Source organism: Chlorocebus sabaeus, chromosome 22, assembly GCF_047675955.1.
Source record: "Chlorocebus sabaeus isolate Y175 chromosome 22, mChlSab1.0.hap1, whole genome shotgun sequence".
NCBI lineage: Eukaryota > Metazoa > Chordata > Mammalia > Primates > Cercopithecidae > Chlorocebus > Chlorocebus sabaeus.
The window spans coordinates 40,859,582-40,876,813 of NC_132925.1; the positions used below are offsets into that span (position 1 = coordinate 40,859,582).

Consider the following 17,232-nt stretch of genomic DNA (forward strand, 5'->3'; position numbering starts at 1 on the left):
CTCTCTTCATAGCTTTTGACACAGATACAATTTTCTATTTGCTGTTGCTTAAAGATTGTCTTCCCACTAGGCTGTAGACTCCATGAAGGAGGGGCTCTGTCTCCACATGGAGTCAGATCTCAATAAATTTCTGTTGAATAAATCAATCCAAATTCTACTCTTCAAGTTGTTTGTAAATGTAAGATCCAGGGTTCTTCCTCATACTAATTTGCAGATATTATTCCCAGGATTTTAAAAGGGATGTAGGATTTGGGCCATGAAATCATCATAACTGGGAATTCTGCTTAGCTGCCCTAATTATCAACATAAGACTTTTTGTGTACATGTAAGGATTTATGCTTATTCCTCTAAGAAGTTCTAATATGAGTCTTATTAAAATATACTCTTCTAATCTCATTGGTATTCAACTCTTCTTTGTACGTCATATTTGTTGGTTACTCATACTTTGCCTAAGTATCTAACATCCTTGCAGGCCCATTATACTTTACCTTTCATGGCCACTTTCTTCAGTGTATGTATGTGTGTGTGTGTATATATATATTATATATATATATAAATTTTTTATATATATACTGTGTATATATATTCTTTCATTTAAATTTTGTTTTATTGTGACAGAATATGCATAACATAAAAGTTACCATTTTATGTATACATACATTCTTGTGGTTTTCATTACCCTGTATAAGTATGTGAATTAACATTTTGTTTGCAAGTTTTCGTCTAACATTTTACCTTTTTTAGCATGTATTAAAATCTCTGTGGCATTCCTACTTCATTGGCTGTTACATGGAATTTAACATGTCAAAAACTGAGTATGTTCTCTTTCCCTCCAAATGGTTACCTCTCAGCTATATTGAATGTTAAACAAGTTATAACTTTGGGATCCTTTTCATTTTTTTTTCTTTTTATCTTTTTCTTTCCATTTAATCCCCAACCCAAAGGCAAGCATTAGGGTTTAGAAATTATTTCTATTCTTGATTTCTTGGATTCATATCTTCATTTCTATTTTCACAGCAACCAGTTTATACTTTTATGTCTAAATTCCTCTTGTAAATTTTTAGCTACTTCTCTTTTTAATATCTTTTTGCCTACTCTTTGCCAATGTACTAAAATAATTTTTCTCAAAAATTTTCATAATATTTAACTTTGTCAGAAGCCTATTATTGTTACCTCTTGCTATTATCAAATTCTAAATTGTAGGCCTTGTCTTCAAGGGGATCCATTTATCTTCTAACTCTTTAATCTTAGAAATGTTAATAATTTGTACTCTGAAACAGAGAATCTCTGATATATCTAGTTTAACCTCTGGTACCTCTAGTTTAACCTACTTGTCACTTAAAGAGACATGAATTGTTCCTTTAACCTGATTTTGCATATATAACTATTCTTATTTGGGATACTATCTGCAACATTTCAGATTGGTAGAAAGAGAACTGCTGCCAGAACACACACACATACACATACACACACACACACACACACACACACCCCATATTTTCTGGAGATTGGACTAAACTCCTAAGTTTTAAATTAAGTTCCTAATAATATGAGAAAAAACTGTTTTCTAACAGGCACCTCCTACCCTAAAAAAACACATAGTTTCAGAAGTTATATGATGACACCTGGAACAGATATGGCATAGAATAATACTAATTTCCTCCTTGCGCAGTGCCTGGTACATATGATGTTCTAAATAGCTACAGGGATTTTAAATTTTATTTCATACTCATTTCCTTTTTAAGGTTATAGTAAGCTTGAGGATATGAAAGTTATTACATCCATAAGTCTTCATTCCAACTGTGTTCTCTAGTTTACATAGGAAATGATCTTTTAGATATACACAGTCACATACACACAAACCTACATATGACACACATCTTTTCATTATTCCTGCAAAAAATGTAAAAGTTTCCTATCTATTACATCTTTGTCTTAGTCCCTTTTATATTGTTATGAAGGAATACTCAAGGCTAGATAATTTATAAAGAAAAATGATATTTTGGTTCACAATTCTGATGTCTAGAAAGTCCAAGTTTGAGTGTATGCATCTGTTGAGGGTCTCAGGCTGTTTCTACTCATTGCAGAAAGTGAAGGGAAGTCAGAATGTGCAGAAATCACATGGTGAGAAAGAAAGCAAGAGAGAGAGGGGACAGGTTTCAGGCTTTTTTAAACAACCAGCTCTCATAGGAACTAAGAGTGGGAACTCGTCCCTGAGGGAAGGCATTAATCTATTCATGAGGAATCTGCCCCTGTGAAGGTGAAAAACATCCCAATCATAGCATTCTTCTCCTGAATCCCCAAAACTCATGTCCTCACATGTAAGATACAATCATTCCTTTCCAGTGGTCTCAAAGTCTTAATTCATTTTAACATCCATTCAAAAGTTTGAAGTATTATAAAATATGAAACAAGTTCTTTACTTCCAAGGTAACAATGGTTGTATAGGTGTTGGGTAAACATTTCCATTCCAGTAGGAAGGCGTAACAAGTCTTATGCAGCTTTAAAACACAGCAGAGTAGACATTAAATCTTAAAGCTCCAAAATAATCTTCTTTGACTCCATGTCCTGCATCCTGGAAACACTGGTGCAAGGAGTGGTCTCCCAAGGCCTTGGCAGTCCTGTCCCCATGTTTTTGCTGCACACAGTCCATGTGGCTGCTTTCATATGTTGGAGTTGAATGCCTGAGGCTTTTCCAGACTGAGGTTGCACACTGCTGGTGGCTCTGCCTATGTGACAGGTTTCAGCATGGGAACCAGGCTTTTTGATATATCCTCTGATATCTAGGGGGCAGCTGCCAAGCCTCCATGGCTCTTGTGTTCTGGGTGCCTGCAGACTTAACACAATGTGGATTCACCAAGGCTTATGGCTTGTGCCCTCTGGAGCAGCAACCACAGCAGCAACTGGATCCATTTGAGCCGTAGTGGGAGCTGGAGTTGTAGGAATGTAAGGAACAGCAACCCAAAGGGGCACAGGGCAGTGGTGCCCTGGTCCTGTCCCCCAAAACCATTCTGTTCTCCTAGGCTCCTGGGACTGTGATGGGATGGGTGGCCTCAAAGATTTCTGAAATGCCTTTTGTCCATTGTCTTGACTATTAATACCTTGCTCCCTTACTGGTCATGCTAATCTCTTTAGCAAGTAGTTGCTTAGATTCCCCTCCTGAAAACACTCTTTTCTTTACTACCACATGGCCAGGCTGCAAATTTTTCAAATGTTAATGCTCTGCTTCTCTTTTAATTATAGATTCTTCCGTTAGGTGATTCCATTGTGGACATAATTTAGTGTAAGCTGTTAAAAGTAACAGTGCCACTTCTTGAGCACTTTGCTGCTTAGAATTTTTTTCTGCCAGATACTCAAGGTCATCACTCTTAAAGTTAGCCTTCCACAATGCAGCCAAATTCTTTGCTACAGTGCCACAGTGCAGCCAGGTTCTTTGCTGCAGTGCAACAATGGGGATATTTGCTCCAGTTCCCAATAAGTTCCTAATTTCTGTCTGAGACCTCATTAGCATGGCCTTTTCTACCCATATTTCTGTCAGTATTTTGGTCACAACTACTTAACCAATTTCTAAGAAGTTCCAAACTTTCCCTCATCTTTTTATCTTCTGAGTTCTCCAAACTCTTCCAACTTCTACCCACCACTCATTTCTAAAGTGCTTCCACAATTTCAGGTATCTTTATAGCAACACCCCATTCCTCAGTACTAATTTTCTGTCTTAGTCTGTTTTGTGTTGCTATAAAGGAACACCCGAAGCTAGTAATTTAAAAAAAAAAAAAAAAAAAGGTTTATTTTGTTTACAAGATTGGGCATCTGTATGTGGTGAGAACCTCAGCTGTTTTCACTCATGGCAAAAGGTGAAGGGGAGCTGAGCTGGTGTGTGCAGAGGTTACGTGATAAAAGAAGAAACAAGCAAGAAGGAGGAGACTCCAGGCTCTTTTTAACAACCAGCTCTCACAGGAACGAAAAGGGAGAACTCATTCACCTCCTAGACAGGACATTAATCAATTCATGAGGGATCTGCCCCATAAGCCAAACACCTCTCGTTAGGCTCCACCTCCAACACTGGGGACTAAATTTCAAGATGAGATTTGGAGGGGACAAACAAACGTCCAAACCATAGCACCCCCATTGAAAGAAAGTCAAAATTTATTTATATTTTAATATTTGTAAAGATACGAAATAAATATTTACCATTGTATATAGGTAAAGTGCTTAGTTTATTTTTAGTGAATTAACTAAGTAAACTTGTTATATAATAGTTTCAGATTAATAGAATTCATTGTATCTATATTAGCAAAGCAATGCCACTGTGGAATGTTAGAATTATGAGAAGTAAATTTTGAGCTTGAGTAAAATTTTACTAGCATTAATATTACATTTTATAAATTACTGTTACAAAAAGATCATTTTTGTTCATACAATTCTTGTTTTATGGTACTTAAAAAACAAGTGAAATTTATAGTAAACGTTTAGAGACATTTTAGGGCTTACTTTATCAAAATTATTTTCTGTTTTTTCTTTGTAAAATAACACTGATATATTGTCTTTATCTATTAGTTTTCCAATCTTTGAAAATCCATATCCCATGGACATTCATGAATCACCAGTTACATGCACAGCATACTTTGCAGATTGTCCTCCGGATTTGATTCTAGTACTGTATTCCATAGGAGTCAAGCATAAAAAACAAGGATACAGTAATAAGGTAAAAGTAGAAATTATAAATAACTTTTCTTGTTTTCATATCACATGATCATACTTTTTCCCATTGCTTTGTTTTCTTACATTCCATATAGGAGGACTTGAACTAAATTATTTCTAATTTAAAAACCAACATCTATTAAAGACATAACTTCTTAAATTCAAACTTTCTAAATGCTACTTAGCTTTAAGCCTACAGAGATATAATTTCTTATATAGAAGGTATATAATTATAAACTGATATACTTATCTATTATGTGCATTTATATACTAAGCATGTACTTATATTAATATATATTTGAGTCATAAGATATAAGCTTTATTTTAGATGAAAACTTATGTTTTAAGAAAACAAAAAGACTCAAGTCTTCCTAGTTTATAATTAATTAATTAATGGTTTAGGAAACATAATTATTAAAAGTCATTTGTTAAATAACATTCTAGAATTTTTTGTTATAGTTTACTACAAGATTCAAGTATTTATAATTGTAACAGATTATCTATTATGATTTCTGTTATTTTCCCAGGGTTGTTGGGATGGACAACTTCAAGAGACACTATTTACATAGCTTCTATGTTAAATGGCACCACAGTAGTTTGGTGGTACACAGACTGTATGAGACTATATGACACATGTAGCAACACTGTATTTGTACAATTAAAAATACTTCTTTGATTTGTTTATATAAATGGTAAGGTTGATTAAAATCTATATTTTTAAGGGAGATGGAATTGTGCATTTAGACGTGTTTGTTCAATGAAAAAATTAAAAGACAGCTACACACTTCATTCTTGATTATTTTACAGTTTGTTTAAGTGAACTTTTTATCATTATTTTAAGCTATTTTCATTTTAAATTTCTAAGCCATTTGAACATATATATATATACTTTCTGGATAATCTATTTAGGAGTGGCCAATCAGTGGAGGAGCTTGGAACCTTGGAGCACAAACGTATCCAGAAATTATTATTACTGGGTAAGTAGATGTGTTTTGTGAGTTATTAATTCATCAACAAAAAGATGTTTACTGAGTCTTGATACTTTTCCATAATCGTGTTCTATGCAGAATAATAGTTTAAGTAAAAGTAAATATATAAGAAATTGCTTCTACCCAAAGATTCTCATCTTGACAGAGGATATAATCAAGCCATTGGAAACATAATAACAAAAAAGAAAGCATAGATTATATCACCAGGAGAAAGTCAAAGTGGGGAAGTCATGAGATATTAGTCTTCACTGGAAATCACAGAATGTTAGCTTTACAAAGGCCCTTACAAACACTTACCTATTTCCGCCAAATTCAGGAATCACTGCTCTGTATCTGTACGAGGTGGTTATTTTAAATATTTCTCAAAACTTACAGCACTAGAAATAACACTTCTTTGTATGACAACCCACTTGATGTTTTAATATTAGGAACAAAAATAGAGACATAGCTAATGATAAATATGAGATTTAAAAGGTAATAAGGGTTCTGCTAATGGGAAGATAGAGTAAATATACTTTTTCCTATTCTTCCCACTAAACAACTAAAAACTCTGGATATTATATATAAGATAAACATAAGATGACTAGGAAATGTGAAGAAGCGTCAGACCAGGTAGGACCCGTAAGTCTTAAAGAATGACATGGAAGTCAGTTCCCTAAGTTTTCTTTCTGCCTCATGTATCCCAGAATTAGAGCTAAAGAAGCTAGTAACCTAGAAATGTGAATGGACACAGATGAAAAATCCCAACAAAATCTAGCTCTCTTTAGCCATGAAATGAAGAAAGCAGCAGTATATCAAGACAGAAAACATTTAGAAAATAATCTCTCTACTTAGGTTTAACAACACACACACACACACACACACACACACACACATACCTTCCTCCCACACACACAACTGTGGCCCTCCCCAACTCCCTCCAGTAAAGGCCAAGTGGAGAGCTTAGACTTTCACCCTTGTCAAGGTATAATGAGGTACCCCAGTTTCCCAGAGTGTCAGATAAAGCAGAGTAGGGAGCTGGGGCTTTGAATCATGGGGTGAAACCCCTCTCTTGTGGTGTCAGTGGGGAGCTAGAATTCTCACCACTGCCCAGCAGTAATGAGTAGCTACCATTCCCTATCCCCTTCCCTGTGTCAACAGAAATAAATGAGGAAGGAGAGAAGAAAGGGTGGGACTGAAAAGTATTAAGGAAATAATGGCTGAAAACTTATCAAATTTAGCAAAACAACATGAACCTTCAGATTCCAGAAGCTGAGCAAACCCCAATAAATCTATACCAAGATAAATTATCATCAAACTTCTGAGCAGTAAATACTAAAAGAAAGAAATCTGGAAAGTCACAATAGAGAAATGACATCTAACCTATAGGGCCAAACCACTTTGAATGACAGCAGATTTTTCATCAGAAAAATCTGCCTGACAAAAGGAAAAGTGAGTATTTTTCAAGTACTGAAAGAAAAGAACTCTCAATCCTGAATCCTATACCCAATGAAAATATCCTTCAAGAATTAAGGCAAAATAAAGATCAAAATCCATCATTTCCAGATGCAATAAACTAAAAGAATTTTTCAACACCAAATCTACCTTTATAAAAGTAACTACAGGAAGTTCCCTACACAGAAAGGAAATGAGCCTTGGTTCATCAAGAAGGAAGAAATAATACAATAACAAAAGTATGGATAAATACAATTGGCTTTCCATCTCTTGAATTTTTAAATGTATATTTTATGGTTGAAGCAAAGATTAGAGTAACAGTGTCTGACGTTACTATAATCACATTGACTGGTATGGTTCTAAATGTGTATAGAGGAGATATTTAACACAATTATAAATGGGAGAGGATAAAAAGATGTAAAGAAAGTTAAGGCTTTTATATATCTTGAACTGGTAATAAGATGACACTGGTAGAATGTGGTAAGTTGTGATACAATGTAATACCTAAAAAAACTTTAAAAATTATGCAGAGGTGTACTTAAAAACACTACTGACACATCAAAATGGAAGCACTATAATATTTCAAGTAACAGGAAGGCAGAAAAAATTATATGGTTTACTGAAGCCCTAACATATCAATAATTATATTAAATATAAATGGTCTAAATACTTCCATGCAAATATGAAGATCGATAGAGTGGGTTAAAAACATGACCAGCTATATGTTATTTGCAATACATTCACTTCAAATGTAACAGCATAGACAATTTGAGAGTAAAAAGACAGAAAACAAAGTATGAAAAAGAATTAATTGAGAGTGACATCAGCAAGGTAACAGAATAGGAAGCCCTAGACTTTGTTCTCTACAGATACACTCACTTTACAACAATATATGGTCCAAAAATCCAGATGATAACTTCAGAAACCGTTTAGGAAGTCACAGTACCCCAGACAAGCTCAAAGCCAAGAATGGTCATGCTGAAATGGGTAAGAAAAGCGTGGCATTTCAGCAACATCAGTCCTTTCTGAGCTGGCACAACTCACAATTAGGAGGAAAAGTGCAACTCATGGCTTCACCTTTTTGAGGGAAAGAAAAGAGTGGAAGATATATGCAATGTTCCAGATTTATAGTGGCTGCTCAAGGGACTAATTTCTGTATCATCTGATAGAGATCTGGCATACTCTGCATACCTGGGTGCCACTGAGAGCAAAATATATTTCAGTGGCTTGTAGCATCAGAGAACCTGCAGTATTTCAGGCAGATACTAGAGGCAGCAAGATACTACAAGTTCCTGAAAAAGAAACTGGAAAGCTTCACTAGTTAGGAATTACATGCACAAGCCCAGAGAAGATAAATTCCCATAAAAGGTTTGAGAGGCTCTTAGAATCTCTACCTGAACTGATTTATAAAAAATGTCCCCTGTACAAAGTCAGTCCATAAGGATGTGGCTACTTTTTCATATTAAAGTCAACAAAAAGAAAGCATACAAAGAGACAGGGAAACATGGCCCAATCAGAGAGACCAAAAAAAAAAAAAAAAAAAAAAAAATCCAGTAACTGATTTTAACCCTTTTCCTACTTGTCGCAACAATACTCACTGGTAGCACTTGCAGCTATGACATTTATGCCAAGATAACTTTACCTCAAAATCTCTCTCTTTTATTATTATTGTCATATCACTCTAGTATATTGACTTTGGAAATAAAAGACATCATTGTATTTACAGCATTCTGTTTTTAGTAGTGGTATTTCCATTTACAAAATATAGTAATTCTCCATCACTGAAAATGTCATATCCTAGAAAACACAGCATTCCTATGTGTGAAGGTAACATCATTCTTGTATAGCTTTTGGCTGAGGATTCATTTGGTGAATTTATTTTTTCCGAAATAGACTATTCTGATGTTAGTTCTGTTCAGAAATAACTCTAGGAACAGTTTTCATGTTTTATTTTCACATTGAAAACCAGTCAGATTTTCTTCAGCCTCAAGTGTGTTTATGTAAAATTAAACGAGCACTGGAAGCAAGCTGTACTTTTTTATTCTAAATGGGAAAAGGGTTAAAGAAACAGAAATCTGTATATTACTTGACAAAGAGTTCAAAATAATCATCTTAAAGAAACTCAATATATTAGAGAATACAAATAGAAAACTAAACAAAATGTGGGAAATGATGCATGAACAAAATGAGAATATCAACAGAGTTTGAAATTATTAAAAAGAAACAATTCTAGATCTGAAGAATATGGTAATTTATTTGAAAAATTCATTAGAGAGTGTCAACAACAGACTTGGCCAAGCAGAAGGAAGAATCAGTGAACTGGAAAATAGGTCACTTGAAATTACTGAGTCAGAGGAACAAAAAGAAGAGGGCCTAAGAGCCTTACGAACACATTCAAGTGGACTGATGTATACATTATGGGAATTTAAGAAGGGGTAGGGATAGAGAGAGAGAGAGAGAGAGAGAGATAGTGAATGGAGCAGAGAGAATGGAGCAGGGACCTTACTTGAAGAAATAATGGTCAAAATTTTCCCCAGTTGGAGGAAAGAAATGGAAATTCAAATTCAAGAAGCTTAAACAAGTCCAATAATATGAACCCAAAGAAGCTCATAAAGAGACACATTATAATCAAACTGTCGAACATCAAAGACAAAAAGAAAATCTTGAAAGCATCAAGAAGAAAAATTCTTATCACATGCAAGGAAATCCCCATGAGATTGTCAGCAGGTTTTTCAGCAGAAGCATGGCAGACTAGAAGGGAGTGGGATAATATACTCAAAGTGCTGAAAGAAAAACAAACCCACCAACTTAGAATACTATATTTGGCATAACCAACTTCAAAAATGAAGGAGAAATAAGCCCTCCCTATATAAACAAAAACTGAAGGAATTCATCAACACTAGACATGTCTTACATAAATTGCTGAGAGTTCCTTCAGTTGAAACAAACACACTAGACAACAACACCAAAGCATACAAAAACTTAAAAGCTCTCTGGTAAAGTTAAATTTATAGACAAATATAGAATATTGTAATATTGTAAAGGTGGTGGATAAATCACTTTGATTTCTGGCATATAATTTAAATAATAAAAACAATTACTGTAAAACTATGATAATAGATGCAAAATATAAAAATATGTAATTTGTGACGTCAATAACATAAAGAGAGGGTGAATGTAAAGGAGTAGATTTTTTGTATGTAGTTAAAGTTGTTATAGTTTAAAATAGATTGGTATAACTAGAAGATGTTTTATGTAATCCTGATGATAAACACAAAGAAAATGCCTATAGAATATGCACAAAAGAAAATGAAAAAGGAATAAAAGTATGTCACTAAACAAAAAAATAAATGAAACCCAAAGGAAGCCAACAAGAGAAGAAAAGAAGGTCAAAATAAGCACATAGCATATAGAAAATAGTAAAATGGCAGTAGTAAGTTCTTCTGTACCAATAATTATGGTAAATGTAAATGGATTAAACTCCCTAATCAAAGGACATAAAATGACTTGATTGAAAAAAGTAGAACTATATGCTGCCTCCAAGAAACTCACTTTAGATTTAAGGACACACATAGGTTGAAAGTGAAAGGATAGAAAAAGATGTACCATACAAATCGTAACCAAAGGAGAATGAAATTAACACGTTTATATTGGACTTTAAGTCAATAACTTACAAGGGACAAAGAAAGACATTACCTAATAATAAAAGAGTCAATCCAACAGAAAGATATAAAAAGTACAAATACATATGAATGTAACAGCAGAGCATCAAAATATATGAAGCAAACATTGACAAGATTGAAAAAACGAACAGAATAACACAATAATAGTAATATATTTCAATACCACATTTTCAATAATGAATAGATCAACTAGGCAAAAGATCAAGAAGGAAACAGGGTATTTGAAAAACACTACAGAACAATTGGGCCTAACAGATACACAAAACACTACACCTAGCAATAGGAGAAAAACATTCTGCTTAAGCACACATGGACCTTGTTCCAGGATAAGTAATATGTTAGGCCAGGGGTCCACAACCCCTGGGCTGCAGACCAGTACCAGTCCATGGCCTGTTAGGAACCAGGCCACACAGCAGGAGTTAAGTGGCAGGCAAGTGAGCATTACCACCTGAGCTCTGCCTCCTGTTAGATCAGGTACAGCATTGGATTCTCATAGGAGTACGAACCCTATTGTGAACTGCACATGCAAGGGATCTAGGTTGCACGCTTCTTATGAGAATCTAACTAATGCCTGATGATCTGAGGTGGAACAGTTTCACCCCAAATCCATCTCTCACCACCCCCGTCTGTGGAAAAGTGATTTTCCACAAAACTAGTACCTGGTGCCAAAAAGGTTGGGGACTGCTCTGTTAGGCCACACATCTGTAGATGCAAGTTATTAGTAATGTTAGTTCTTTGGTTGAGTGGTTTCAATACTATTATATTCTGTATATTAAATCTGTTACATACATTGTTATTTTCATATCAAGTATTACATGATGAAAAATAAAATAGACTTAAATTTTGTCAGGGTATATAGAGTCTCAGACCAACATCCTGCAGATTTTTTTTAGTAATAAAGTTTAAAAATATCTGTAAGTTTATAATTAGAGTAAACATACAAAGTCATTCATAGTCTTTATTTGTAATAGCCAAAAACTGAAAACAACCCAAATGTTCATCATTTGGTGAAGGGGTAAATAGAGTATATCCATACAATGGAATACTATTTAACCACAAAAAGGAACAAATTATCAATACATGTAAGAAAGATTATCCTCAAAAACATTATGCTAAGTGAAAAATGCAGACACAAAAACAGTAGATATTATGTAGGTTCCACTTATATAAACATTCTAAGAAAAAAAAATCTATATAGGCAGAAAGTAGATTATTGGGGATCTGCTGGGGATGGGAAACATGGTTGCATATTGCCATGAGTAATTTTTTGGAGTGACGGAAATGTCCTAAAACTGGATGATGATGTCAATGTGACAACTGTGTAAATTTCCTAAAAATTATCAAACTGTACACTCACAGTGGTTGAATTTTATAGTTATGTAAATTACATCTGAATAAAGGGATTAACAAAATAGAGTAAGCCACTCAGTGACTAACCCCCTCTCAAAATAAAAAATCAGTTGACCATATAAATATGGTTCTATTTCTGGACTCTCTACTTTGTTTCACTGCTGTATGTGTCTGTTTTTCACCAGTAGCACAAAAACTTTATTGTAGCTTTAGGGTGAGACTTAAACCTTATGTAGTTTGAGTTCTCCAACTTTGTTTTTAGTTTTCAAAATTACTTTGGCTAATCTAGTTTCTTTTAAAAAAATAATTTCAGCTTTTATTTTAGATTCAGGGGTACATGTGCAGGATTGCTACATGGGCATATTAGACATAGGTAGTGAGCATAGTACCCAACAGGTAGTTTTCAACCCAAATCCCTCTCCTTCCCTCCCTGCTCTAGTAGTCTGCAGTGTCTATTGTTTCTGTGTTTATGTCCATGTGTACTTAATGTTTAGCTCCCAGTTATATGTGAGAACATGTGGTATTTAGTTTTCTGTTCCTGTGCTGGCTTACAACATCCATGTTGCTGTAAAGGACATGATTTCACTCTTTTTTATGGCTATGTAATATTCCATGGTACATATGTACCATATTTTCTTTATCCAGTCCACTGTTGTTGGGTGCCTAGGTTGATTCCGTGTGCCATTGTAAATAGCATGGCAATGAACATACAAGTGCATATGCCTTTTAGGTATAATTATTTATGTTGCTTTGTTTATATACCCAGTAATGGGATTGCTGGGTCAAATGGTAACTCTGTTTTAAGTTCTTTGAGATATCTCCCAACTGCTTTCTATTTTCAGTAGTGGCTTAACTAATTTACATTCCCACCAACAATGTTTAAGCATTCCCTTTTCTCTGCAATCTGGCAAGCATCTGTTACTATTCAACTTTTTAATAATAGCCATTCTGACTGTTGTACAATTGTATCCTTTTGTGTTTTGATTTTCTTTCTTTCTTTCTTTCTTTTTTTTTTGAGACAGACTTGCTCTGTTGGCCTGGCTGGAGTGCAGTGCCATGATCTCGGCTCACTGCAATCTCTGTCTCCTGGGCTCAAGCAATTCTCCTGCCTCAGCCTCCCAAGTAGCTGGGATTATAGGTCTGTGCCACCATGTCTGGCTAATTTTTGTATTTTTAGTAGAGACAGGACTTCACCATGTTGGCCAGGCTGGTCTAGAACTCCTGACCTCACATAATTTGCCCCCCTCAGCCTCTCAAAGTGCTGGGATTACAGGTGTGAGCCACTGTGCCTGGTCATGTTTTGATTTTAATTTTTCTGATGATTAGTGATGATGAGCATTTTTTCATGTTTATTGGCTGCTTGTATGTCTTTTTTTGAGAAGTGTCTGTTCATGTCTTTGGCCCACTTTTTAATGGGGTTATCTGTTTTTTGCTTTTTGGTTTGTTCAAGTTCCTCATGGATTCTGGATATTAGACCTTTGTCAGATGCATAGTTTGTAAATATTTTCTCCCATTATGTAGGTTGTCTGTTTAGTCTGTTGATAGTTTCTTTTGCTGTGCAGAAGCTCTTGAGTTTAATTAGTTCTTACATGTCAAGTTTTGCTTTCGTCACAATCATTTTTGGGGGCTTGGCCATAAATTCTTTGCCAAGGCTGATATCAAGAAGGGTATTTCTTAGGTTTTCTTCTAGTATTTTAGTAGTTTGAGGTCTTACATTTAAATTGTTAATCCATCTTGAGTTAAATTTTGTATATGGTGAAAGGTAATGGTCTAGTTTCCCTATTTTGCATATGCCTAGCCACTTATCCCAGCACCACTTATTGAATAAGGAGTTCATTCTCCATTGTTTGTTTTTGTCAGCCTCGTCAAAGGTCACATGATTGTAGGTGTGAGGCTTTATTTCTGAGTTTTCTCTTCTGTGCCATTGGTCTATGTGTCTGTTTTTGAACCAGTACCATGCTGTTTTGGTTACTGTAGCCTAATAGTATAGTTTGAAGTTGAGTAGTGTGATGCCTCCTGCTTTGTTCTTTTTGTTTAGGATGACTTTGGCTATTCAGGCTCTTTTTTGGTTTCATATGAATTTTAGAATAGTTTTTTTTCTACTTCTGTGAGGAATGATGCTGGTAGTTTGATAGGAATAGTGATGAATCTGCACATTGCTTTGGGCAGTATGACCATCAGTTTGTTTATTTCTACAAAAAATTGTTTTACCATATTTTAATTGTGATTACACTGAATGTATATGCCATTTAGGGGAACAAACATCTAATAAGTGATACAATTATCAATAACATATATCTCCTTTTATTAATGCCTTATTTTTTGGTCAACATTTTACAATTTTCAGCATACAGATCTGGCACAAACTGTGTTAGATTTTATCTATTTCTTGGTTTTGGCACTGTCGTAAGTGGTACTATTTTGTTATTTCCAAATGTCTCTTGCTATTCCATGGAAATACAATTGATTTTTGTATATTGATATTGTGTCTTATAATTGCGCTAATCATTTATGAGTTCCAGTATCCTTTGTGTAGAATCTCTGGGATTTTCTACATAGCCATAAAATCTGCAAATAGAAATAATTTTATTTCTTCCCTTTTAGTCTGTATGCCTTTTATTTATTTTTCTTCCCTATTTCAGTGCTTAACACCTCCAATAAGATGTTGAATAAGAATGGTGAGAGTGAACATTTTTTTTGCTTTGTTCCTGATCTTAGGGGAAAACATTCAATCTTTCATTATTATGTATGTTAGGAGATATCTGTAGGCTGTTCCTACACACCTTTTATCTGGTTATAGAAATTTCCTCTGTTCCTAGTTTACTGAAAGTATTTTTAGGAATGGATGATAAATCTTGTCAAATGCTTTTTCTGCATTTATTGAGATAACTATATGGATTTTCTTTTGTAATCTGTCAATATGATGAATTTTAATATGGTAGTTGATTTTTTAAGTGTTTGTCTTACATTCCTAAGAAAACCCACTTAGTCATTATGTACTATCCTTTCTATATATTACTTGATTTGCATTGCCAGTATTTTGTTGACAATTTTTATGCCTATTCTAATGAGGAATATCGGTTTGTAATTTTCTTTTATTGTAATGTTTTTGTGTGGGTTTGGTGTCAGGGTAATGCTGATTTCATCAAAAGTGTTGGAAAGTATTATATCTTCTTCTATTTTCTTGATGAGTTTTTATAGAATTGACATTTGATTATTACCAAATAATGATGCAACTCTAGATACATTTGGTGATTTGCTTTTATATTTTGAAACTTAACTTCAATTTTACTATGATATTCAATTCATATTTATATTAATATCAAAATTATCATTTTATTGAATATAAATAATTTTACATGAAAATATGTTGTTCACTTTCCACAGGCCATGTTTCATTGCTCTCCATTACACATATAATCTTTTTACAGTAAAGTCTAAGGAATTATTGTTCTTTTTCTAATCTTTAGATTTTAGTATATTGTTTAAGAAATGAACCATTGTTTTAAGCTTAGAAATGGTTTAGCATACATTAGTTTTCATTAACGTGGTATTTTTGAATCAAAATTGTATCAACAGTAACTCAAGTTTCTGTACATTTGGAGTGATTATGATTTTTATTTAGTATACTTTAATTAATGCTAATTTATTTCTCATCTAGTCATGCAGATGGATCAATAAAATTTTGGGATGCTTCTGCAAGTAAGTTTCAAGTTTCTGTACAACAGAAACCAATTGGTTAGTATTTACTTATAGCCAACTACCACTTTTTAGTTTGGGCAATTAAAATTTCAGATATATTTTTAGCATACATATGTGGCTGTGTTACAAAAATCCATTACCTACATTGTTAGATCAGTTGAAAGTATTATCTCTACTTTACTTCTCTTCTGTAATATAAGGTAAACAAGACTAAGTCACTCTTTGTCAGCAACCCGTTATATCCACAAGAGGCATGATACATCAGAAAAAGTACCAAACTTTGTCAGATTAACTCTGTTGAAGGAATTTCCTTCATGTCCTACCTGTGTGGTCTTCGCCAAGTGCTTATATCCCTCCAGTCTTCTCTTTTCTTCCCCACTCATCTACCACATCCTGCAAAGATCAAATGACTTGATAACTGTAAGAACTCTTTTTAAATTCTTGAGAATTATGTAACTTAAAGAATAAATAAGGTACTCTGCTCAATGTTGAAGGTCATGCAAAGATACTTAAGACTTCATTATACTCACATATACCCTTCAGAAAAATTGTGGTCATTAGAAAAGGTAAAGAAATGCACATATATAACTATAGGGAAAGCAATATAAGAACTCTAAATGCAGATTATTTAGATCAGAAATGAGAGAGCCTTATTGAGACCTGGTAGATCCAGGAAAGGTATTTTGATGGAGTTAACATTTAGTGTGAGTTTTGGAAGATAGTTAACTTTTGACAGGAATAGGAGTGAAGAACAAGTTAACAGTGACTCTAAGTTTCTGCATATGAGTAACCAGGAAGATGCAGGTAACTCTTTTGGAAAGAAGGAATATAAGAGAGCTTTGAATTTTTTAGTAAAACCAGAAAATTCAAGTAAAAATATCCAGCAGGTAGGGAGAAAAGTCAGAAATGGAAACCAATGAAGAAGCAGCATAAAAGTGATGTTTGAAGCTATAGAAATGAATAGCTTCTGAGGAAGACTACAATAAACACACAAGCAGAGGAAGAAGGTTGAATATTGACAATATTCTTAGCCCACAAGGTAGAGTCCCTTGAACAAGCAAACAAACTATCAGCAAGAGAAAAGGATTAAAAGATCTAAACTCATGCATTCTAAAGTCCCCTTCTGATTTCACATAATAAAAAGCAAAAAGCAAGTGCCTAAAGAGAAACTTCAAAGGGCAACAGACTTTCTGTTGATGAATCTTTTCATGCAAACTTGAGTTTGTTCCTGGAACAAAATTCATTGCATAGTGATGCCAATGCTCCTTTCCCACCACCTCAGTCACTTTTTGGCTTTTAAAATGTGGAGGACCGGGCGTGGTGACTCACATCTGTAATCCTAACACCTTGGGAGGCCTAGGCAGGCGGATTAC

The 17,232-nt window shown here is 34.2% G+C and overlaps 1 protein-coding gene across 6 annotated transcripts in view; it reads left to right on the plus strand.

Moving 5' to 3' along the window:
• STXBP5L (syntaxin binding protein 5L) overlaps window positions 1-17,232 on the plus strand; it is a 494,315-nt gene that overhangs the window by 309,536 nt on the left and 167,547 nt on the right. For 4 of the 6 annotated variants that reach the window (XM_038003392.2, XM_007985660.3, XM_038003398.2 and 1 more), the window contains 3 exons: window positions 4,558-4,705; window positions 5,611-5,678; window positions 15,819-15,895. In XM_038003392.2, the coding sequence (XP_037859320.1) occupies window positions 4,558-4,705; window positions 5,611-5,678; window positions 15,819-15,895 (293 nt within the window). The remainder of the gene's footprint in view (window positions 1-4,557; window positions 4,706-5,610; window positions 5,679-15,818; window positions 15,896-17,232) is intronic. The other 2 variants (XM_007985662.3, XM_007985661.3) reach the window with 1 other exon arrangement.